Source organism: Bactrocera neohumeralis, chromosome 4 (assembly GCF_024586455.1).
Source record: "Bactrocera neohumeralis isolate Rockhampton chromosome 4, APGP_CSIRO_Bneo_wtdbg2-racon-allhic-juicebox.fasta_v2, whole genome shotgun sequence".
Classification (NCBI taxonomy): Eukaryota; Metazoa; Arthropoda; class Insecta; order Diptera; family Tephritidae; genus Bactrocera; species Bactrocera neohumeralis.
Window position 1 is genome coordinate 72,176,033 of NC_065921.1, and position 25,285 is coordinate 72,201,317.

At 32.7% G+C, this 25,285-nt stretch overlaps 1 protein-coding gene across 2 annotated transcripts in view; it reads left to right on the top strand.

The window, feature by feature from the left end:
• LOC126756342 (uncharacterized) overlaps positions 1-25,285 on the top strand; it is a 315,110-nt gene that overhangs the window by 187,060 nt on the left and 102,765 nt on the right. For both annotated transcript variants that reach the window (XM_050469324.1, XM_050469325.1), the window contains 2 exons: positions 16,769-17,096; positions 17,305-17,442. In XM_050469324.1, the coding sequence (XP_050325281.1) occupies positions 16,769-17,096; positions 17,305-17,442 (466 nt within the window). The remainder of the gene's footprint in view (positions 1-16,768; positions 17,097-17,304; positions 17,443-25,285) is intronic.

Sequence of the window (25,285 nt, forward strand, 5' to 3'; positions counted from 1 at the left end):
ATTTAGTATTTTTTTTGTAAAATTTAATGAAATCCACTTGTGTTTTTTATATAACTCACCACTCTCTTACTCACAAAATTACGTAATTTTCGCTCTCACCATTTAATGTGTATAAATTTAAGCTCATTAAAAATATTACAAACAATTCTTGAAACTGAAGACTGCGAAGGTTGTATGATTTGCAAAATGTTAACAAGAATTTCTTCCTACTACAAGTGTGTCTGTATATACATATAGTATGTGTATTAGGGTGAGCCAAACAAAAAAATAAACTAACAAATTTCAAAGATTTTAAATAAACGAATTTTTGAATTAAAAAATATTTAATAAATATACGATTTGTTTTTTTTTTCGAAAAATAAATTCCACTGAGTAAGATTTTTTGAGAAATTTTAAACTCTTAAAAACTACTTGTGTAAAATAATAATAAATTAAAATTTTTAAAGAATTTTTATTTTTTTATGAAGTTATGTTAGTTATGTTATGTTAAGTTATTTAGAAAATCTACAAGTTCATATCGTCACCTAAAATGCAAACTAACGTGAGATCACTTTTCATAAGTATACAGGCGAAAGTAAAACATTATAGCAACCACTCACATTGAAACCAAATTTGAGTTTCGGTTATAAAATGGTTATATATTAGTTATAAATAGATTATAACTGAAAGCGGAAGCCTATAATAGAAATTACTCATATTGAAACAAAATTTGAGTTTTGGTTATGAAATGGTTATATATCGGTTATATATTGGTTATAACTGTTAGGGGAAGCCTATAATAGAAATTACTCATATTGAAACAAAATTTGAGTTTTGGTTATGAAATGGTTATATATCGGTTATATATTGGTTATAACTGGTAGGGGAAGCCTATAATAGAAATTACTCATATTGAAACAAAATTTGAGTTTTGGTTATGAAATGGTTATATATCGGTTATATATTGGTTATAACTGTTAGGGGAAGCCTATAATAGAAATTACTCATATTGAAACAAAATTTGAGTTTTGGTTATGAAATGGTTATATATCGGTTATATATTGGTTATAACTGTTAGGGGAAGCCTATAATAGAAATTACTCATATTGAAACAAAATTTGAGTTTTGGTTATGAAATGGTTATATATCGGTTATATATTGGTTATAACTGTTAGGGAAAGCCTATAATAGAAATTACTCGCATTGAAACAAAATTTGAGTTTTGGTTATGAAATTGTTATTATAAATGGTTATAAATTGGTTATATATTGGTTATAACTGATAGCGGATGCCTAAAATTTTATTTTTACTTATAAGTAATATGATGTAGTGAATCGCAGGCAATAAAAAACTTAATTTCATTGTTTTTGCTGATACGCATTTGCATTTTAGCTGACGATATTCTTATTAATCTTTATTTTTTTCTGTATATAAGTTTCAGCTTTTAACCCATAAATTGGATAATTTAGTTTTTTGCTCACCCTTATGTACATACAAGTATTTAAAAAATGACGTATGAAAAGCAGCCGCCAATCAGCCGACATGTGTCAGTACTCAAAAATTGTTAAGTTATTTGCCTTTTTTCGTTTCCTTTGCTGACTACCTTGAGCTGTAGTGGCTTAGTAACGCTTCAAGCATGAGTGTGCTGCGAAAAAAACCAGCACAAAAACAGAGTAACAAAACTTTTTGCTAATGTTGGTAGGTAATTCAAATTTAACGGTCATTTAATTTCATTATTTTTACCTAAATTTCTGAGTAGTTAATTGATATGCGCCAATAAGGCAGCGATAGCCAAGCCATGGAGGAGGCAGCTCTGCTTTGATGTCTTGCCTTTATTTACCTTTTTTCATATGTTAATTAAGCGGCAAGATAATATAAGTATATTCATACATATGTATAAAAATATACAAACATAATACATATAGATATATATAGCATTTAATTTACGACTATAAATATTCATACATTCATACCTCCAACCCTTCCGTTTGCAATTAGTTTCAGCCGGATTTCTGTGTTTCTCTGTGCCACTTTTAGCAGTTATTTTAAAATCGTGCTGTTTTATGTCGCTTTATTTATTATTTGTAATTTCATTAGAATCATTTAGTTGCGTCTTTCTATTTTTGGCTTGTCTTCTGTTTTTATAGCTCAGTATTCTGCGAAAAATATGCACAGCTGTTCTGTCATCTTCGTCAGCCAACACGAATTCTACGCGTCAAACGCGTGGTGCTCGCTTGTGCGCTCTCTTGCATATTTCACCAAACTCTCAACTGTATATCAATGCTGCCAGTTAAAAATTTTATAATGAATTTTATACATAACGAAAATTTGTTTTATTATATGCAAGATATATTTATTATAAAAAAAATAAAATAATATAAAAAATGAAAATCGTCACTGAAAGCTTCTCACAATTTTTGTTTTTTTTTTGTTCCAATTTTTTTTTTTTTTTTTGAACTTCATATACATACGTATATTTCCATTATTTTATAATTTTAAAACTTGAGTTTAAAATAATAATAATTTTGGAAAATCTTGGCTTTTTTAGCAATAAAATTTAAATAAAAAAAAAATTTTTTAGAACAAATGTTTTTAACTTTTTTTCTTAAATATTTTTTTTTTGCTTTTTTTTCTTGATTTTTTTTTAATTTTTTCTTAAACTATTTTTTTTTGTTAGAATTTTTTTTTCTTAAATAATTGTTATTTACATATCAAACAATTTTTTTTTCAAAATCTTAAATAATTTTTTTTTCTGAATAATTACTATTTATGTCAAAAAATTTTGTTTTTCAAAACCTTAAATAATTAATATTGATTTCAATATATTTTTTTTTGTTCGAAAAACTCGAATTTTTTAACTAGAAAAATAAAAATCAAAAAAATTTTTGTTTTAGAAAAATTTTTTTCTTTGGAGTTTTTTTTATTTTTTTTTTCAGTTTTTTTATTTTTAAACAATTTTTTTATTTTTCTAAATAATTTTTTTTATCTTAAATAATTACTGTTTATATCAAACTTTTTTTTCAAAACTTTTATTAATATTGTTTTTAATATATACTTTTTTTTTGTTCGAAAAACTCGAATTTTTAGCAACAAATTTTGAACAAAAAATCTCCCAGAAATTTCTTAGAGCAAGTGTTTTTCTTAGACATTTTTTCTGTGAATTTTTTTTTTGAAACTATTTTTCAGAAATTTATTTTTCTAAGATTTTTATTTTTAAACAATTTTTTTATTATTTTTTTCTTGGAAAATTTTTTATTTCATAAAAATTACTATTTTTTTTTTTTTTAAACTTTAAATAATATATTGATTTAAAAAAAAAATTTTTTTTTCAAATCTTGAATTTTTTACTGTTAAAAAAAAATATGAAATATATAACAAATATTTTTGTAGACATTTTTTTGATTTTGTTTTTTTGAATTTTTTTTTAAACAAAATATTTTATCCCTTAAAATTTTTTTTTATGATTTTTTTTTTTAATTTTAATTTTTTTATAAATTTTTTTCTTAGAAAATATCAAAGTGGCTCCACCACTAATATATATTATATTATATTATATTAAAAAAAAAAAAAAAAAATTGAGTATGTGAGTCGACAAAACCATTTTCGCGCGCGCTCGTTGCGCAAATTCTTTGAGAGGCAAAATTTCGTTTGTCTTTTTTTCCCTTTTTTTCTTTTTTTTTTCTTTTTTTTTTTTTTTTTTTTTTTTTTTTTTCTTTTTTTTTTTTTTTTTTCTTTTTTTTTTTTTTCATTTAAAAATTGTATTCTTTTATACGCGAAAGCCCCTAGTACTCGTCGCCATGACTCAGCTATGTTTTGTTTGTTGTTTTTCTGTTGTAAAATGTTTACTTTTCGTGTGTCTATGCGCAGCCTTTAGATTATAAAATTTTGTCTTACATTTTGTGTCTTTCAAAACATTTAGAGATGTATTGAGAGCTGTAAAGATCTGGCATGACTGGAAGCGGTCCAAAATTTTTTGTAATTTTCAATTTGAAATATACATATCTACATACATACGTACATGTACCTACTTTTAGTTCATAGATCTAGTCATTTTCATATTCAAATGCCTAATAAATAGTTTCATGAATAATACCATTAAAATATTTATTAGACTTTTCTTAGAAAATTTTAAATATTATTCTAAAATATTTAAAAAAAATTAATATGACTAATTGTTGAAATTTTGTTTGTATTTGTTCATAATTTTGTTCGTTCAACAATTATTTGCTTGAAATTCTCAACTGGTTTATTAAAAACAAAATAATTTTCTGTTTTTTTTTTACTTTTTTTTTATACAAATAACAATAAAAATGTATCTTTATTAGGAGCAAATAATTTTTTCTGTATCAAAATATTTTAAAATATCTAAAATTATATTATTTTAAAAATATTATTTTATTTTTATTTGTCCTTATAATTTTTATTAATTTTTTTAGTGAAATAATGGTTTGTTTGCAGCAGTTTTGATTTTTTTTTTATTTCATATTTTTATTGCAACAATTTAGCACATCATCGCTTTTAGTGTTTTTTTGTCTATTTCATTTTACGCATAAATGTCTGCCATCTTATATAGTATATACACAACATTCGATACATTTGTATGCTAGTTGCTCGCCAAGCATCGCCAATTTGTCAACATCAAATATTAAAGCAATATTTTTTCTACTACATATACTCCCGCTTACATCCGGGCCTCTTCCCCATATTTGTCGTGTTAAATGTTTGGCATTTCAATTTAGGCGCCTTCACCCCCACCGCCTGTTGGAGTGGCGCTTTACTTCACTTCACTTGATCGTAATATGTACGAGCGTTTTCGTGTATTCACGCGGAAGTTCATGGCTACATTTTCTCGTTTTTCTCCTTGCTTTTGTGTTCGCACGTTATTTACTGTTATCTCGTTCAATTATTTATTATTAATAACTGTTGTTCTTGTTCGTGTGTAATAATTTGTTACAGCGGCAAGGTGGCGTGCGGGTTGTTGGTATTGTAATATCGCTTGATTGAATGGTTTTAAAATGTCTATTTTTAGTGATATGACATCAACTGGAACAAAGATTAGAGGGCGTTGTAGTTTAATGAGGTTTTTCTTTTTTGTAAATACTCTTTTTTTATATTTTAATTTTTTTAAATTATTATTTTTTTTAATAATTTTTTTTTTAATTTTTTTTTAATTTTTAAAAAAATTTGTTTTATGTTTTGTTTATTGTTTTTTTGTTTTTGTTATAATTAATATATATATACATACAAAAATATGCATATCTTTTTAATTTTTTCAAGATTTTTATATATAATATATATATATATATAACTTTTCAAAGTCTTTCTCTAAATTTTTTTTATTTTCGAAATTTATTTTGCTTTTTTTTTGATTTTTTTATTGAATAATTTAATTTTTTAACTTATGTAAGTTTTCTATCTAAGCTTCATGGCATATCGCTACATTTATGTGAGCTTCCTTTTTGCAAAAATTGTTTTTTTTTAAATATATTTTTTTGTTTTTTTTTTAATTAATAAACATACATACGTATTTCCTTTTTAAATTTAATTTTTAATATTTTTTCTTTATTTTTTTCTCAATATTCTTTTTTACAGTTTTTAATAATTCAAAAATTGTTTTTGTTGACAAAAAATATCTAAAAATAAAGAAAAAAATCTAAATTAATCCAAACAAAAAATTACAACAAAAAAATTTAAAAAAAATTAAAACATTATATTTTTTTTAAATTTTTTTGTTGTAATTTTTTGTTTGGATTAATTTAGATTTTTTTCTTTATTTTTAGATATTTTTTGTCAACATTCTTTTTTTTAATACTTTAATTAATTCAAAAATGTTTTTGCATCATTTTTTTCATTTTTTTTTTAGTTTTTTTTGTTATTTTTTTTTTTTTTGGATTCATTTAAATTTTTTTCTTTATATTTTTTCAATATTCTTTGTTTTAGTAATTCAAAAATGGTTTTTTTAATATTATTATATTTTTTATTTATTATTATTTATTTAATTTTTCATATATGTATAATATTCATTTACTTTATATTTTTTTCTTCTCTTCTTTTTCTTCTTTTTTTTATTATTTAAAATTTTAAAATATATTTTTGGTTATATTTTTTGTTTTATATGTTTTCTACAAAAAATTAAAATTTTTTCATAAATTTTAATTTTTTTAACTTTTTTTATTATTTTTTTATTTTTTATTTACTATTTTTGTTATTTTAAGTTTATCTTTCTTCTCGTTACTTTTTTATTGTTTAAAATTTTTAGTATATTTCATATTTTATATCTTTTCTCAATATTTCTTTTTATTATTTTTTAATGATTTTTTAAATATTTTTTAAAGTTTTTTATTTGTTTTTCTAAACTTTGTTTTGAATTTTGTTTTATTTATTTTATATTTTAACTTTTTTCTTGTTAATTTTTATTTTTTAAAATTTTTAATCTCTTTTTTGAGTTTATCTTTTTATATATTTTCTCAATATTTTTAATTTTTTATTAATTACTATTTTTTGCTCTAATTGATTATTTTTCACAACATTTTTAATTAATTTTTAATTGATATTTTAAATTTTTTTTTTTTTTTTATTTTTTTAATTTTTTTTTATTTATTTTTTGATTTATTTATTTATTTTGTTTTTAATTTTTTTCTTGTTACTTTTTTATTATTTAAAAGTTTATATATACATATATTTTGAGTTTATTTTTTATATTTTATCTCAATAAATTATTTTATTTATTATTATTATTTATTATTATTATTTGATTTTGTTTATTTCATTTTTATCTTTTTTCCGTTTTCTTTTTATTTTCAATTTTTAATATATTTTTTTAGCTTATTTTTTTATATTTTTCTTTAAAGGTTCTAATAATTCTTAAATTTTGTTTATATATGTATGTAGCTTGTATATCAATTTTTTTTATTCCTTTCAGCATTTTTATATAAGTATACATATGTACAAATATATTTTTTTATTTTATTTTTAACTTTTTTTCTGCGTATTTTTGAATTATTTAAATTTTTTTATATTTTTTTTGAGTGTTTATTACTTTTATATATATTGTTCTCAATATTTTTTTTTTTGTAATTTTGTTGTTTTTTTTAATTTTTTTATTCAATATGTGCAAATAATATGTTGTTTTACCACAGTATTTATTGTTTGTAGTAAATTTTATTAACCTTCTCAGCAAGTGATAAGCGAGCTGGGAGTTATTAACGCTTATCGGATTACTAATGTAGCCTTTATAAATGCATTAAATATGGGAAGAAATAAATTGCTGCGTCTGAACTCCGCTCCTTATCAACCGTTAACGGGGTTAAATTTATAATAAGTGTCTGTGGGATTTATTCGAAGTAAGCTCTGTTTTTTTATGAAGAGATATAGACATTTTGAATTTTCAGATTCGGATTCAGTGTTTTTTATACTTCTTTGTCTGAAGACCCAAAATTACAGTCTACAATTCAGTCTCGCTCTTTTCCTTTAACTCATCTTAAACTCCACTTTTTGTTCGTGTTGGAGGAGTTATAGTTTTATTTTTCAACAAAACTTCACCTACACAATAAAAAAATTTGGGTCAGAGTTTCCGTTACACCTCAATGAAAACTCCGTATAGTTATTCGTAAACTGAAAGCCTTAAACTCGTGTTTGTGACGTAAAATAAAGCTATTGAGCACTTCATTCTAGCAACTCCAGTGACTCAACCACATTTGCATCAGCCTACGAACTTATCCCTTAACTCCCTAAAAGAACAGCATTTACTTTTACACGCATACTTTTTCTACTGAAAAATGCCTTCTTCTCAAACATTTCTTTGCTTCTTTTTTTCCACTTCACCTTCGCGTGCCAACACTAAAGTTAATCGCCTGCCGAACTATGCGACACCTTCGATAATTGTTTTATTGTACATTATGCATGTACATATGTATGAAGTTGTTGTTGTAAATCGCTTGCTTTTGTGTTTCCGCAAAAGTCTTGCGTTCTAGCTGATTTATAAATTACCTTTGTCATAAATATTTATCAAAACGAAATCGATGACATCATTTGCAAAAACTACAAATGCTTGTGCTTACATGTATTTTATATGTGTGTATGTGTGTAAGTGGTAAGCACTTCGGCCTGCTGCATACCTGTATATTTAGTTACTCGTTTTTATGTAGTGTTTGTTTTGCTGCTCGAAAACTACACCTCCACTTGAGCGTCAATCTCAGTGCTTTGCCACTCACATATTTATTGCTGCACATGACTGATCGCTTCGCGCTGTCAAGCGTTGAGTAGCGCGCCATTAAATCATCGGCATTCATTCGTACTTAAATACTCGTATAAATATACGGATATGTGCATACATATTTATATATTATGGTGGTTCAAAAACATCGGTTATGTTTTTCAGTTTATATTCGGAAATATTCGCAGATCATAAAATAACTTTTCCGCTCCTCAGCGGCTGTCGGAACCGTCGATATGCGAAGACTATATCATATAACTTGTATGGGAAACTTTCTTATTTAACGAGATATCGTCACGAAATTTGGCATGGGTTATTGTTTCAGACAATGGTTCAATCTCTGCAAAAATGTTTGAGATCGGATCACTATAGCATATAGCTGTTATACAAACTGAACCTTCGGGGTCTAGTGCTTGTATGGAAAACTTTTGCATTTGAGAAACTATCTTTAAAAAATTTGGCATGGGTTATTGTCTAAGACAATAGTTTAATCTCAGCAGAGATTTTTCAGATCGGATCACTATAGCATATAACTGCCATACAAACTGAACGTTCGGAATCTATTGCTTGTATGAAAAACTCTTTTATTTAACGAGTTATCCTCACGAAATTTGGCATGGGTTATTGCCTAACCTAGTAGTGCAATCTACGAAAAAAATGTTTAGATCGCATGACCGTAGCATATAGCTTCCATATAAAATCGATCGAACCCAAGTTCTTGTATGCATTTTTTTTCTTAATTTTTGAAGGGTATTATAATTTCGATGCCATTGAAATAAACGTTTTTGCTTGTTTTAGAATATATAATAAACTTTTTTTTAATAAATTTATTTTTTAATACATTTCTTTTTTTATTAAATTTTTTTTACCCACCCTAATAATAATGTATGTATTTTGCTTGCAAATTGTATGCTCTTGAAATATAGAATAAATTTTTTTAATAAAATCTTTTTTAAATAAATTTTTTTTAAATAATTTTTTTTTATTTTTTTTAAATAAATTTTTTTTTTTTAATTTTTTTTAAATAATTTTTTTTTTTTAATTTTTTTTAAATAAATTTTTTTTTAAAAATTTTTTTTTAAAAATAAATTTTTTTTTAATTTTTTTTAAATAAAATTTTTTTTTTTAATTTTTTTTAAATAAATTTTTTTTAAATAAACTTTGTTTTTAATAAATTTTTTTTACCCACCCTAATAATAATGTATGTATTTTGCATGCAAACTGTTTGCTATTTTGTCTTTTTATTGCCTTCTGCATTTTTGCAAGCTTTTTCTTTCACCACAATTTAGTTGAGTTTCTGTTTTTGCCCAGATTTTCGCATTCCGCGCACAGCCGAAACGAAGCTCAACCCACAGCTGTCATAATTTCCATGTACCGTTCAAAGTCAGCTGTCTGCTTGTTGCATTCTGCGCCACATTTGTTTTCGACTGCACAATTTCTTGCGCTTTTGTTAATTTCATTTGAAATCAATTAGTTCTATTCTCAACTCTTGCCGCTCGTGTGTGTTTGTGTGGCGCTCTTCGTGCAGAGATAACGCACTCGCATTTTTTATTATTTTACTTTATATTATTGTTATTGTTGTGTCCACCTTATCGTTGCTACCGAGTCGCGCAGCAATTGAACAACGAAAGTGCTGCTTTTTTTTATTTTTTGTTTTAATCAGAAGTGTTTATTAGTAATTTTTGTAAAATTTTTCATATTATTGACTCAGTCTAAACGAAACTACGAAACGATTAACGTACGTTTGTTCACAAGAACTTTATTTAATTAAATATTTTCGCGGCGCAGTCGGTGCAAGTGTGTCGTGTGTGTGTTTGTTTTTTGGCAATTAAATTTGCGCAATTATTTATTTTTGTATCGAAAAAATTGTAAATCTTTCGATCAGTGATCTCTCATAAAAATATTGCCAATACGAAGGTTCTCTTTGCTTGTGAAAAAGCGAAACGCGTTCGTATGCAACGAAGTGCAAAGTTCGCTTAACAGTGTTTGCTAGATCATTAGTGATCTATTGGCAATAAATATACGTGCATGAAGTATGTATGTATGTATATATGTTCTCATATATGTACATATATGTTTAAAATATGTGAATTGCAATATTTTTGTGCAATAATTATTGAAAACTGTATATTTTGAACCTATCGCAAAGTCACATCATTGCAGCTGTTGATCAAACGTCATTGAAAATTTTTTCTAAATGAATCTAGTGAGGCTGTGTAGCCACTCAATTGCTTTAATGAGTTTTTTATATATAAAATATAACCTAAATTATATCTAGTATATCCCGAAATCAAAATTCTCATAATATTTGTTATATCTCCATATATATCTCAGATGACCTTAGTAACCTTACGTTCTTGGCAGTCTTATTTTTGATATAGTTTTTATTGGACTATCTTGGAACAAAGACTAAGTATAAATCTCTGATGACCTTACTAACTTTACATTCTTGGAGTGTTATTTTCGATATACGTTTTCTTGAACTTTCTTGGAACAAAGACTAAATATGAATATCTGATGACCTTACTAACTTTACATTCTTGGATAGACTTTCTGGGTTTTCTGACAACAAAGACTAAATATTTTCTTTAAAAGTGCTCTCAAGACCCCTTAATACTTTCAGTTAACTTATTCACATTTAGATTTCAAAACTAATCTTTCATATATATTGTTTTCTTCGATCATTTTGCCTTCCACCATTTGAAAAAGTTTGCTGCTTTGCTTCACTTTACTATTCTAAATCAACCAAAGATTTATTTCGATCTATCTTGGATTTCAAAAATTGAAGAAACTAACAAACTAATTTGTGGCAATAAAAGCAAAACAAACTACCAAAAATTCAGACTCAGACTACTTTTCGGAATTATTAATCATGCCTATAAATGAGATATTAGCCAAAAAGTTATACTATTTCGACATTCAATACGTGTTAGATGATCTCACTCCTCACTTCTAAGATAGTTGTGTCAAAGAAAGCAAATTTATTTGGATTCAAGATAACTTAAGGTCAATTGGAGTACCTAAAACTAGTTGTTCAGGGTTCGCCGAGCTCACGGTAGTCCAAAGATCCAACGCTAGATCGCTAGCGGAATAACAAGCAATTGTATTCTGATAGCCTAAATCTGTTAGATAATTTCATTACCAGAATAATTGTCTATATAATAATAAAATACAAAATTTTTTTGGTTTCCAGTTCTCTTTAAGTTTTCTTGTTCTACTGGAGTACTCAAAACTAATTCGGCTACATATAATTATGTTCGATGGTTGACACAGCGTTTTCCGAGCTCACCGAGCTGCAAAGATCTAACGCTACAATACATACAAAAAAATTATTTGAATTCAAGGTCATTTAAGTTATTTTGAGCTACTGGAATATCCAAATCTGGTTGGCCTATATGTATATAATTTTGTTCGACGGTTGAACCAGCGTTCGCTGAGCTCACGGAGGCCCGCGATCCAACGAAAGAATACAACATAGTACCGGCTCGTTCCAGATCTAATGAAATTACTCTTTTACTTTCTTTAACAAACCAATAGTCTTTGCAGTTGCCAGCGAATCCGTTGGGGCCATTCATCAAACAAATCCGAAAACAATTTATTGTGATGGTATTAATAAGGAGTTCAAAACCTCTTTAACTAGTAATGAGATCACTCAGCGAGTTATACGCCATATCTCAGATGCTACCTTGGTCTAACTAAATGTTTTTCATTTTCGGAGAGATCTTTATTTTTCTAGCAGCCGAGCCTCGGTAGTGACGTTCTTAGATTGATAAGGTACAGCAATATCAGCTTTATTTTACTAAAATTGAAGCCTTAGCATTCGTTCGCATTTCGAAGTTCTTAGATTCGTAGAAGCTAAGTTACTGTTTCGTACTCGTATAAACTAGTCTACAAGATCTTGAGTCACTGTTGCCTTATTTTCCAAACTAAAAATATTACGATTACAGTAAATGCTTAAGCTTCAACTTCATCATCTTTCCCTGGAATATATTTCCTAATTAGTTCAAATTCTTCAAAAGACTACGAGCCGTTGACCGCAAAAGGCCCAAAAAGACTGCGATTTGTTGCGTTTTTTTTTTAAATTTGAAATATTAAAGTTTTTTGAATTATTAGTTCTAAGTTATTAGCTTATAAAGGTCTCGCTTGAAAAAACTGAGGTCTTAAGCATTGCGCGAGAAGCTTAAGTGACTCTCAATAGCTCTTTATTTCATCTTTATTTCAGCTAACCTTGACCTTCCATGTAAATAATTATCGGCCATGTATTTCTGCAGAGCGCGAGGTAAATATTGCTTATTTTGTGCTCTTCACTCTCTTTCGCTGCAGCGATTCGTGCGTCTCTTGCTCTCTTACTCACTTGGACCACTCAGAACATTCGTTTGCTTACAGTTATGACACATGCTGTTTTGGCGTTGCCAATTTTCCTGTCAAGATTTCCTTGCCTCGCGTATTTCTCGAGATATTTATATGTTTTTAAATTTTTTTTTTTTTTTTTTTTTTTTTTTTTTTTTCTTTCAAAATGACATTTGCAATTTAGTGGCATTTTCGCCTAGAAAAGCACAATCGTATTAGCCTGCCAAATGTGTAATTCAGTGTAGCCGAAATTGCCAAGAACAACGCGCACACACGGGAACGCGCCGACAAAGCGAACTCACGCGACGCGACGCGAGCGCTCCACTCGATTGGACGCGAACATTTTCCTATAGAAGTGCACGAATTATTTTTTTTTTAATTCATAAATGCTTGTGTTTAGGAAATGCATACGGCAGCGCGCAATTGCAACGAACTTAAAATTGAAACGAAATTCAAAAAACCAAACGAAACGATTTCCCAGCAAATTTACGAAGAACGCAAAATTCACCAAGATCGACACAACAACAACGACGTGAAATAAGTGAACTTAAAGTTGATAAAATTACTTGCAGTGTAACGCCGCCAATGGCATGCGCGCAACAACAAAAGCAATAGTGAAGCGTCACATAAAGTCAAAACATTTACCGAAGCGTTAAACTTCGTCACTTATACATATCTACATATACGCGAAATCACAAAAGTTATAAGAATACAAAAAAAAAAAAAGAACAGCGGTTAGTTGCTGCAGTTACTGTGAAAAAGCATAACTCACGCTGGAGAAGTTGCGCGATAAAATGTGGTTCCGCCTCTCGGGTGGCGGGACCAGTAGTGCTGGCAGCGGTGCCGATTCCACCGATGATGCATCACCCACACAAAGCGGCAATCACACACTGACGGTGCCCAGTTCGACGGGCGGCAGTGAGCCATCACGTTTTGAGAAGTTTCGACGTGCCAGCTTTCGACGCAAATCCACCGGTCATATGCCGACACGCAAGCGTTCCAAATCACCGCATTTCATATTGCAAGCGGACAAATCCACATCATTGGAGGAAGCGGACGAGGATGCGGAGAAGGAGCGTCTTGCAGCGTCAGCGGCGCAAGAACGACTAACGGACAATGCAACGACCAAAGCGCTGAAATCCAGCGGCGCTGGCTCAACACAGTCACTGCACCGCAGTGAAGTGGACATTCTATTGAACGGACCTGAGGGCGAAATCCGAGCACTGCATGTACTTAGCGATCCCAAACCGGAGCATAAGAAAGCGACACTCAAGTCCATTAAAACGGATCCACCGAAGCGCAAGTTCTACAAACACTTCACTTCCTCGACGGCGCGTCGCCAGGGCTCGCTGGAGAGCGCCGAAGTGCCACCAACTGCAAGCGCACTTGCCAGCTTGGCTGAGTTTACACCCAAAAGCGCATTGAAACAGCGTAGCGCCGCGGCGCCAATAGCTGCTGGCAAGTTTAGCGATGACGAGGACTACGACGATGACTTGGACACCGACTCCACCGACACGGATGACGAAAGTAGTGATGCTGATGCTGACAATTTAACGCCCAAACGTGGCAATGCTAAAGAGAAGAAGATACTACTTACCGATCCGAAGTACAAGCATAATCGCATTGAGAAGAGTTCGTCCAAAACGAAGATGAGCGAACTGGAGAAACGTGAGAGCTTGAAGCGTTCACGTAGCGCGCGCAAACTAGCAGCAGCCGAACGTGTGGCAGCTGCAGCAGCGGCGAAGTCGGGCGCTACAGCAGTGGCGAGTGCTGAGGAGGCGGTTAGTAGCAGCAGCCCGCTAAAGAATAAGGATAAACGCGCCGAGAAGGAGGCGTCCAAGAAACATTCACGTGGCCATAATAATCTTAATTTGCATGCGCTCGTCAAATTCGTGATGAGCAATAAGAAATTTTTAAATAGTGAAGAGTTTACGCTTACGCGCCGCAAGTCAATCTCAGAGACCGCGTCGACGGTTATCACGGTGGCGGCCACATGCAAACCCGTGCCGATTGCGCTGAAGTATGCGCCCGACGGTGTGGTCGCCGATGCGCCGAAAGAGCACGACGCCAAAGCGGAACGCAATGTGGTGCTGGTGAAGAAACAAAATCTCAAGAATTCATTTTGCGAACACTTGAATAATAACAACAACAATAATAATAATAATAATGAGTGTCAAAGTCACGACGAATGCATGCAGCTCAGTGATAAGGACAAAAAGAAGAAGCTGAAAAAGCAGAAGAAGAAATCAGTGGAGCTGGAGGAGAGCGCCAATCGTGAAATCTACAAATACATTGCAGAGGAGGACACGCAGAAAGCGTTGGACGCTAAAGTGAAGCGCAACAGTTCGAACAGTTCGAAGAGCAGCAAAAGTAGCGGTAACTTCGAAGATGAAGCCTTCTACTCGTGTGACGAGTTGGAGCGTGAAGAGCGTGCGCGCAGTAGCCGCGGTAGTGGTGGTGTTGGCGGTGCCAATAGTCGCGGTGGCAGTGTAAGTGGCGTGGAAGCATCACCCCATTCCAATACGTCCGGCTCGATTTCATCGAACACATCGAACACCTTGTCGCCCACTATTTTTGTAACGACTGATGAGACGGGGACGCAAACAACAGCAGCCAATACAATTGTCAAGCGTAAAACATCTTCCCCATCTCTCACATCGAGAGTTGCGGCCAAGATTAACGAGAAGACGAATAATTATCGTAATCGGAGAGCGGTCGCAGCTGCTGCGGCTGCAGCGGCCAATAAAGTGGCCAAGAAGCAACGCAAAGGGCAGGTGTCGTTGACGACAGCCGTCGGAGGTGTTGGCGTGGCTGCAGGCGCTGGCGCTGGAAAGCGTACGGAATACTACAAGCAATTAAGTGTTGGTGAGCAAAAAAGTTCAAAAGTGTTTAAGAAACCCAGGCAAAAGAGTATACTAGATTTTGGGTAAACTTTGGCATAAACTTTAGGGTAGTCTGTGTCGCGCTTAACTGTTTTAGTTTTATATTAGTTGCATCCTCAAAATCTTAAGAATTACTGCTTGAGACATATACAGCTTCAATTTGACTGAAAGGTTACTTTGATAGTCAAATATTAAGATTTCGGCTGCTCACACTGGTCGTCTGATGTGTGGACCTCTACAGAGTTCTTTGTGTGAAAGTAAAAAAAGTAAAAGTAAAACCTTTAAGATCCTGGGTCGTTTGCCATCAGTCTTCATTTGGATGTGGTAGCTTGTCAGTCTTTTTGCTTTCTGGAGAGTTAGTTTTTGGAATACAAATGTTTTCAGTGTTCTTTACTTGAACTTAACTTTCGGGATTCAAGTTTTTTTTGAACAATTTGTTTCATACAGATAGATCCTTAGCGTTTTAAAAGCGCCTACCATAAACTTTCACTTGATTAGAGAAGCTTCGAAGATATTTCAGAAACTTCACCTCGTTTTGCATCAGAGATACTTGCTGTGGTCAGATTCAATTCAAGAAGTCTTTAAGTCCAATGAGTTCTTTACAACCAGAAGAAAATGTTATTAGATTTCAAAGTAATTACTTAGCAAGGACTCGAACCCACTAGTTATATATTTAAAAAGTAAGTCTAAAGCACTTTCTAACGTGACTCGAGAGCTTACAGTGAAGCTTAAGACTTTATTTTTTGAGTATTCCATTCGTTATTCGTTTTGGATATAAGACGTAAATTCGAGAAGTCTTTCCAACCTGACAAAATAATATCAGGTTTCGAAGTCAGACCTTAGCAGGGACACAAACCCATTATAGCTTATAATGGAGCTTAAGATTTTATTCTCCGAGTTTTCCATTCGTTATTCCTTTCGGATATAAAACGTATACGGTCAGACTCAATTCGAGAAGCCTTTGTATCCAACGAGTTCTTTCCATCTTGACAAACTATTATTACGTTCCGAAGTAAGAACCTAGCAGGGGCACAATTCTATTAGAGAAGCACTTTTTAACGGGACTCAGCTGCGTGGCGCATATGAGAATGTTCGAAACTTTCATCAGAGCTGAAGACTACATTTTTTTTTTTATTATCCGAGTAGTAATTGGTTCTCTTCGATGCAAGAGCGTCTAACATTGCAAGCTTAAGTATATATTTTATATTTCAAATCCGACATCAATATTGTATAATGTCTTTTTTTTATTATTTTACTTTTACAGTCCTCCTTCCAATATCATAGCAAACCATATCTCTTTATGTCATCACTAATTTGTACTTGCATTCCTTTACATTTACAGAACGCTTGCACACATCATCCATAGTACGTCAACCCTCCGATCGCAGACCGGATGCGGGCAACCAAGCGCTGCGCTCCAACGGCACAGCCGCCACGTCCGCCGACAACACAGACGACGTACAGCTACGTCTGCCGTCGAGCGGCGCATACCCAGCTGGCGGGCCGGGCGAAACTGGCGCTGGCATTGTCGGCAAAGGCGCAACGGGACGCGGCGCACGCGAATCGAATGTGCCGCCGTCGGGCGATGCCACCGGCGACTTGGGAGGTACAGCTGCTGCCGATACGAGTGCGCAGGACGCAGCAGAAGGGAAAGATGCACGACGAGAACGGTGAGTTCTTTTGCCTAGAGTGTTGATACGCTTTTATTGCTTTTGTAATAATAATTTTGTTTTATGTTCTATTCTCCCCCCGCTCCAACCACACACACACACATCATTACGGCTGTCGGCTTGCGAAAATTTACATCCATGGAAATCGCAATCAAAACAAATTGCATTTATTTTGAATATCCATATGTGTGTATGTTTGTGTGTGTAGTTTACATCAACATCATCAAAATAAAAGCGCTCCCGTCTCAGTAAATCGCTCCGAATCGTACAAGGAGCGTTTATCGCAAAAACGCAATCGCAATAGTCGACGCAAAACATCAGATCCTAGTCTGACGTCAAGGCCAAAGTGAGTACTTGCACATATTTACATACATATATATTGACTTACAAACTAAAAAAAAACGATGATCAGAAAATTTTTGTTCTTGTGTATACAAATATTCATACAAAAGTATGTATACGTTAAATAGCTGCGTAACGGGTTATGCTCAAATATTACTCAAATCAGTTTTGAAGAGGATTAGCGATGTTCATTCGAAGTTTTTATGGCGTCTAACTTTAAAAGAGTCTAATTTCTTAATATCACCAGATCCAATCAACCTCGTCGGATTTTTAACTAAAATAGATCGAGCTTGGTTGAAAATACCTTTTCTTGGTGAAGTGGCTCTTCACCATCTTACGCCATAAATTAGATTCGATTATTCTGAATCCATCGGAAAAGCATGTTCGATCTTCTAACTCGATGTCAAGAAACATGACAAGCCACATAGTGGTTACAAAGTAGAGTAGAGAGAGAGGTTACAAAGTAGCTAAGAGAGGTTACAAAGTACAAAAGAGAGTAAAAGAAAGAGAGAGCGGATTAGGTTAGGTTAGATGGCTGATGCCTCGGCTCGGGTGATTACACTTAGACTGTTAAGTGTATTACTTTATGAAGCCATACGAAAAACTCCTGTAGGTAGATATTAGCTATCGGCAAAAACGTCCTGAACCTATCCCAAAACTGCTTAAAAACCTATCCCAAAACTGCTTAAGTCTTATATTTCTAAATGAGATCCACGGTCTTTTTGCCTTGATCTGGCAAACGCGGGACATTCAAGAAGGAAGTGTTGAGATGATTCTATCTCATCTTGTTCCAAATAACTGATACAGCTGGCATCTAGTAAGTTGTTTAATCTCACTGCATAAATTCCGTACAGTGTACAGTCAGAGCTTCCTATAACCACTAAGAGATCGACCTTGCTGAGAGCGAAGAGTTCCTTAAACCTCCTGCACAGCTGCTGATAGTCGTCTAGCGCTTGCTGAACTGGTCTGAGGTCCAAAAGTCCGGTAGTGAACCGGAAGAAACCAAACCTGAAACCTGTCCTTACAGTTTCCCGCAATACGGTTATGGCGAAGCACCCAAATCTTTATAATCTTGGATTAAGTCTTTCACTAGTCTTGAACGCACGGTCAGCGAAGCGGATAGTCATAGAGAGCGAAAGAGAAGGGAGTGAGATAGAAATTCAAATTTAGAGATAAAGAAAAATGCAGAATAGGAGAAAAAGTAAAGAAATTTAAGTCGAAATTTTCAATGTAAAGTGAAGAAGATAGAGAGAAAATAAACCGAATAATGTCGAAATAAAGAGAAATATATAAAGTAAAGTAATTTTGAGCGAATATTTTAAAGTGAAGTAAATGAAAGAGATAGAGGGAGAGAGAGAGAAAGAGAGAGAGAGAGAGAAAGTGGGAGAGAGAGAGAGAAAAATAAATAGAATAATGTCGAAAAAAGAGAAATATATAAAGTAAAGTAATTTTGAGCGAGAGAGAGTGAAAGAGAGAGAGAGTGAAAGAGAGAGAGAGAGAGAGAAAGAGAGACCTAGACATAGAGAAGAAAGGAGAAAAATATTGATGAAGAAAAAAGAGAGAGAGAAAGAGAAACCTATAGAATAAGAGAGCAAAAGTAAAATAATTTGAAGCGAAATTTTCGTAATAAAATAAGATCCCTCTCTCTCATATGTAGAAAAAAGAAGAAATAAATTGATACTTAAAGGAAAAATGCATAGTATAGTAAAGGTGAGAGGAAGAGAGATGGAGAAATAAAGATTAATAAAGAGAGAAAGGGAGAGGTATAGAGTAACAGATCTAAATTAAAGAATTAATGTCACTGAAATAATTAGTCAAAAGAAAGAGAGAGGTTTTAAATTAAGAGAGAAGGTAATTTAAAGCGAAAATTCCGGACTAAACTAAGGGAGTTGGAAAAAGAGAGGTTAATGAGGAGAGAAAGAGCGAAAAACGAATGGTTACAATAAGAGAGCGAAAAATAGCATAAATGTTACTCAAAAACTTTTGTCAAAAGAAAGAGAGAAATAGAAGGATAGATTAAGAGAGAAAATGTAAAGTAATTTAAAGCGAAAATTCCAGAGCAAAGTAAAGGTCAAAAGGATAGAGATGGAAAAAAAGGCTAATGAAGAGAGAATGAGAGAAAAGGGAAAGGTTAATGAAGAGAGTAAAAGAGAAAAACGAAAGGTTATAATAAGAGAGCATAAATGTTACTGAAATAGTTTTTCTCTTTTTTCAACAATCAGAAGACACTATAAGAAGACCACAGTTAAGGTGAAAGTTGCACTTGAAATAACTTCATTATCATTAAAAATGTCTAAAATTAATATGTAAATAAAGCTTATTGAAATTGTATGCAGATGTGCACTCTTACAATGAAAGAAGAGTAAAAATGTCAAACAAAAAATACATAAAAACCACGCTGAGAGTAATTGAAAGCAGTAAAAACATGCGGCACAAAGGAAACATTTTAATTTTTCTGACTTTTTTTTTGCCTAACTTTAGTACTGCTTGACTTTTCAAAGTTCAAATTTGCCCCAAATACCAAAGTAACAGTAATTTGTCGCCTTTGTTTGCGCAACGCACATTCTTCGCTACTGTGCCAATCTACACACACACACACACACACTCATGAGTAGACTTCTTTTCCAAAACCATGCATGGCATTATCGCCATTTTTGCGTAAGACAAAATTTCTTTGCCAGCTTTTGCACCTCAAATCGCTTGCACAAAAGCATATGTGCCACATCATAAACAGACTTTTGCTTCCGCCATAAAACCACAAGTGTTTGTGCCTCGTCGCCACCGTGCCACAAGTCTTCGAAAACTCTTCGCGCCTTCGCACGCTGCAACAACCGCAACGCTGGCGGCACAATGCCAAGGCAACAACGACGCTGACGGCTGCTGTGATCGAGCTGTCGCTTCAGTTATGATGAAAGACAAGCTCCAGCAGCGTTGCTTGCTGGTTGGAAGACAAGCCAAGCAGTTGCACACTTGGCAGCGCCGATTGTTTTGCACTTTTGCCGCCTGCTTATGGTTGTTGCTGCTTGCTGCCTGCTGCCGTTTAACCACAAAACCTAATAAACGTCGTTGCACCCACACACGCAGTAACGGTAAAAATGATATTTCTTTATTTCTGTTGCTGCGGCGCAGCGCTGCTTATGCGCTATATTTACAACTTTAATGATTTGCTGGAAAATTTGTCACTCCCAGCCAGAGTGTGTGTCGAGAGTGTGTGCAGCGACGCATAAACTGTGCAATTTATGCGCAGTGGTGTGTGTGTGTAACTTTGTAATTGTAATGTACGGTAATGTAAACAAATAAGTTTCCGGTAAACAGTGCGGTTCTTCATACAAAATATAACCATTGAGACATTGAAATTTCCCTGTATTACTTGTGGCATGTGGCAGAGCAAATAGGTTGAGGAAATGCGTAAGCAAATAATATTACTTTGTGTTATTCGGCGTTTGCCAAATAGAAAAGGAAAATACATAACCTAAAAACAATCATAAACTCAAAAATATAGCTGTGAAAATTTTTGAGATATACCAACCGAACAGTTCGTTCCACACAAAAAGCCAAAACCCAATTAAGAAAACAGGTTTCTTCGTATCTTCTTTTTCTTCATTGACGTAGTCACCGCTTGGTTATAGCCAAGTTTATAACAGCGCTTTAGTCGTTCTTCCTTTTCGTTGTTTGGCGCCAATTGGAGATACCTAGTGTAACCAGGTCCTTCTTCACTTGGTTTTTCACACAGAGTCTTCCTCTTCTTCCCCCGGCGGGTACTGTGTCGAATACTCTCAGAACTGGAGTGTTTTCATCCATTCGGACAACATGACCTAGCCAGTCTAGTAGACCTAGTAAACAGAGTAATAAGAATTATATTCGAGACTCATATAATGATGTCTAAGATCTGTTAAAATATTTCCATTACGTTGCATGAAATTTTTAGTTTTATTTAGGATAGTTAAGTTAGGTTAGGTCGCAATGTTGTTCCAAGAAACAATAGATCTCACTAGGACAGAGATGTGCCCTTGGTGTTATACAAAAACACTCTAAATTACAACACCTGAAACGCCAAAGCGTTTGAGCTTACCATAAATTTATTAAGGTGGTCAATAATAATGCCAGCCAACTCGCTACGTTCTCCAAAGGAGTGTCTACCGAGATATTTTCAACACCGTCTATCAAACGCAGGCAACAGAAAAGAAAGTGACAAGATGATGCCAGTCAGTAAACATACAATTGGCAAAGAGCGGTGACAAAATGTTTCACCGTACCAAATCGGATGATATTTGGCAGTGTATGTTAAAACATCTATGATTGCGGCGAGATCGACTTTGCTAAAAGCCAATAGTTCGGAGGATCTCTTACGAATCACTCTGGGACAGAAGGATCTCGCAGTCGAACAGTTCTACTTGTTGACTAGAGCTTGTCGGGCTCACTGGAGGTCCATAGGTCTAGCGCTAGAACGCAGGAGGACAATGGGAAACCGACGGGTTTCCACGCGGATAAACGGCTTTATAGTTATTTAGTATAGTTAGAATGATCCGAAATAGGTGAAATATGCAAGATTTTGTTAGGTGATTTGTTGCCAGTTGGAAGGTAATTTCAGAATGCCACGCCCACGTAGAAATCATCGTTTCTATTGTCAAAAAAACTAGGAAAATCGAATTTCACAAGCTTGTCTTGAGACACATTTTTCACCAGCAAAATTATTCGCTATAGATAGGAGCGGTTAGCAATCACTTTGTGTCACCTCCGGCCCATAAGACGGACGCATAAAAACCTCTCACTCAAACTACCGAAGCTTCGGGCGGGTTTCTATCAATGTGTGTGGCCTGGCGTTGTTTTGATGGAACAAATTTTCCTTCGTATTGGTTAAAGCTAGTCACTACTGTGCAATCACTATCTTCTGGCGGTCCAATTGTTGGCAGTACAGGTCCGAATTGAAAACTTGGGTATAGAGAAGCACATAGCACATAGTGAATGATTCACTTCAAACCCACAGAATACGAACCTTCCTGACCGTAAACCCCAACTTGGCCACCGTTTGCGTCGGCTTTTCGCGTTTCAGCCACGACCGTTTTCGCTTGACGTTATGTCATAGACTTTAGACTTTACATGTTCCCAGGGGTAAAAGTGTGTTAGTGGAATACGATTTTGGTGGTCCATCGATCGGCCAAAACGTGAAATTATCTGCTCACGAAGTGTTCTCTCAATAAATCTATTGACTGATGCGATGTGTAAGAAGTGGCGCAGTCTTGTTGAAGCAAATATCGCCGAGATCACGAGCTTCAATTTCAGGCATCAAATACGAGTAGTCAGATATCATGGCGCGATAGCATTTGTCATTGACGGTTACGTTCTCAGCGGTATCATTATTGAAGAAATGTGAACCGATGATTCCGCTGTCCCACAAACCACTCCAAATCGTTATTTTTTCTGGATGAAATGGCAGCTCTTGAATCATTTCAGGTTGCTCTACGTCCCAAAAGCGGCAATTTTGCTTGTTTATATACCCTTTGAGCCAGAAATGGGCCTCATCAAACAACTAAATTCGGCTCGAAAACGTCGGATCCTCTCGGAATTTTTCAAGGGCCCATAGAGCGAAGCGATATATGACGGTATATTAGTTTTCAAGGCAACGCTACAATCTCCGAACATATTGTTCAGATCGGACCACTATATCACATAGCTGTCACACAATTTTAACGAGCAAAATCAAGTGCTTGTATAAAAAAAATTTTATAATATATTTGATCAGATATTTTCAAGAGATTTGTCAAGAATTATTGCCCAGAGCAACGACACAATCTCCGCGCAACAGCTTCTCCAACCCTTATAGCATATAGCTGTCACAAATTGACCGATTTCTACTTTCATTTAGTCTTTTATGAAATTATTGCCAGTGCAACGCTTTCTCTACAGTTTCCGCAAAGCTTTCAACCAACAAATACTGTTAAGCTTTATGTTCGCCCTCATAACTTACGTTCCACTAGCCACCCACACCCGTGTATTAAAGCTTTGCCATGCTTTTCCGCGTCTATTGAGTGTGTCTACCGAAGCTTTTTGCGTACTTTCACGCTTTTCCAGCTTCCTACAAAATAGTGGTTTATTGAATACAGGGATTTTTCTTTGATACTGTGTTCGTGTATGTGCGTGTGTTTGGTTGTAGCCGCTTTTTTGGCCGAAAATCAGCCAGCCGTCCTCCAAAAATTCTTCAGTTACAAATCTGGCGTTCGCTCAAACGCTGCTGTTTTGCTTTAACAACTAACGGTAAATGTGTTTCTTGGCGTGTGCTCGCGTCTAATTGCGTGTGATTTCAATATTCGCAAAACAAAACAAAGCAACAACAAACCAAAATGTGCATATTTTTCTATAAAAATAGAGTGCATTTCGAATTCTGCGCTATTCTGTGAAATTATTTTCGTTAACTTTTACTAAGCAAAGCAAATTGGTGCTGAAATATTAAGCATTTTCAAATGTTTTCGTACAACAAGACAAATAGTGTTGTTGTTGTTTTTAGCTACGACGTTTAGCCGGTTGTCGTTTGGCGAATTCTTAATAAATGATGTGTCAGCGTGAAATTTAAAATCGCTGCTCCCCCAAGTGTCGCCGGTGGCATGTGCCAATATACGCTAGCCGCGTTGATATCTGAAAAATTCAGTTAATTTCGAAGCAGCAAGCAACATAAATTTGAGTTATTAAACGCGTGCGCGTGTGTGTGTGCGGCATTTAAATATTATATGCGTGTGTGAAGAATAATTATTTTTGCTTAATAAATTTTCTTTAATACACAATTAATGGACTTTCCAGCGCATTCGGTGAGCGAAATGTACCCACAGCTCTTTAAGTATTTTGAAAACAATATATCTGGGGGGAAAAATGCCTCAAAAAATATTTGTATGTATACAAATGTGAATATGTTTTTTAATCTTGCAAAAAATATTGCACAATTGCTGGTTGGGAGACTGCGAAAATCCATGGATTTCGACAGTTTCGCTCTGTTCGAACGCATAAATTTGTAATTGACTAGGAAATGGGTTAAAGGTCTATAACCGAGAGTATGTGTTGTGAGTTTTCTTGTGCTGCTAGTTTTTGTTGTTGGTGGTTATGTGCTTTGTACTTCCTTTCCTTATTATTTATATTCGTTTAAATTTTATTTATTTAATTTTAATTATTGCATTTTTTTAAATTTAATTATAAATTTTTTTAATAATTTTTTAATCATATTTTTATATGTTGTTTTTTACATTTTTTAAGATTTTTTTTTAAATTTTTTTAGTTTTTTTTTTAAATTTTCAAAAGTATTTTTTTTAAGTTACTTTTATATAATTTTTTTCAATTACATTTTTTTCATTTTTTAAAGATTTTTAAGTTTTTTCTAATTTTTTAATTTATTTTTTACTTTTTTTTTTGAATTTTTCAAAAATAAATTTTTTTAGTATTTCTGTTTAAATTTAGTTTAATTAATTTTACTTATTGTATTTTTTAATTTACTTTTAAATATAATTTTTTTTAATTATAGTTTTTATATTTTGCTTTTTAATTACATACATGCTTTATATTTTTTATAATTTTACTTTTTTAAACTTTTTAAAGATTTTTTTATTATTCAAATATTTTTTTCTAATTTTTTAAATTTATAATTTCAAAAATAAGTTTTTTTTTAGTATTTTATATAGTTTAAATTTTATTTAATTAATTTTACTTATTGTATTTTTTTAAATTTACCTTAAGTATACATATATTTTTTTAATTAAATTTTTTATATTTTGCATTTTAATTACATATATATTGTATGTACATACATACATATGTTTTATATTTTTCTTTTAATTTTACTTTTTTAAACTTTTTAAAAATTT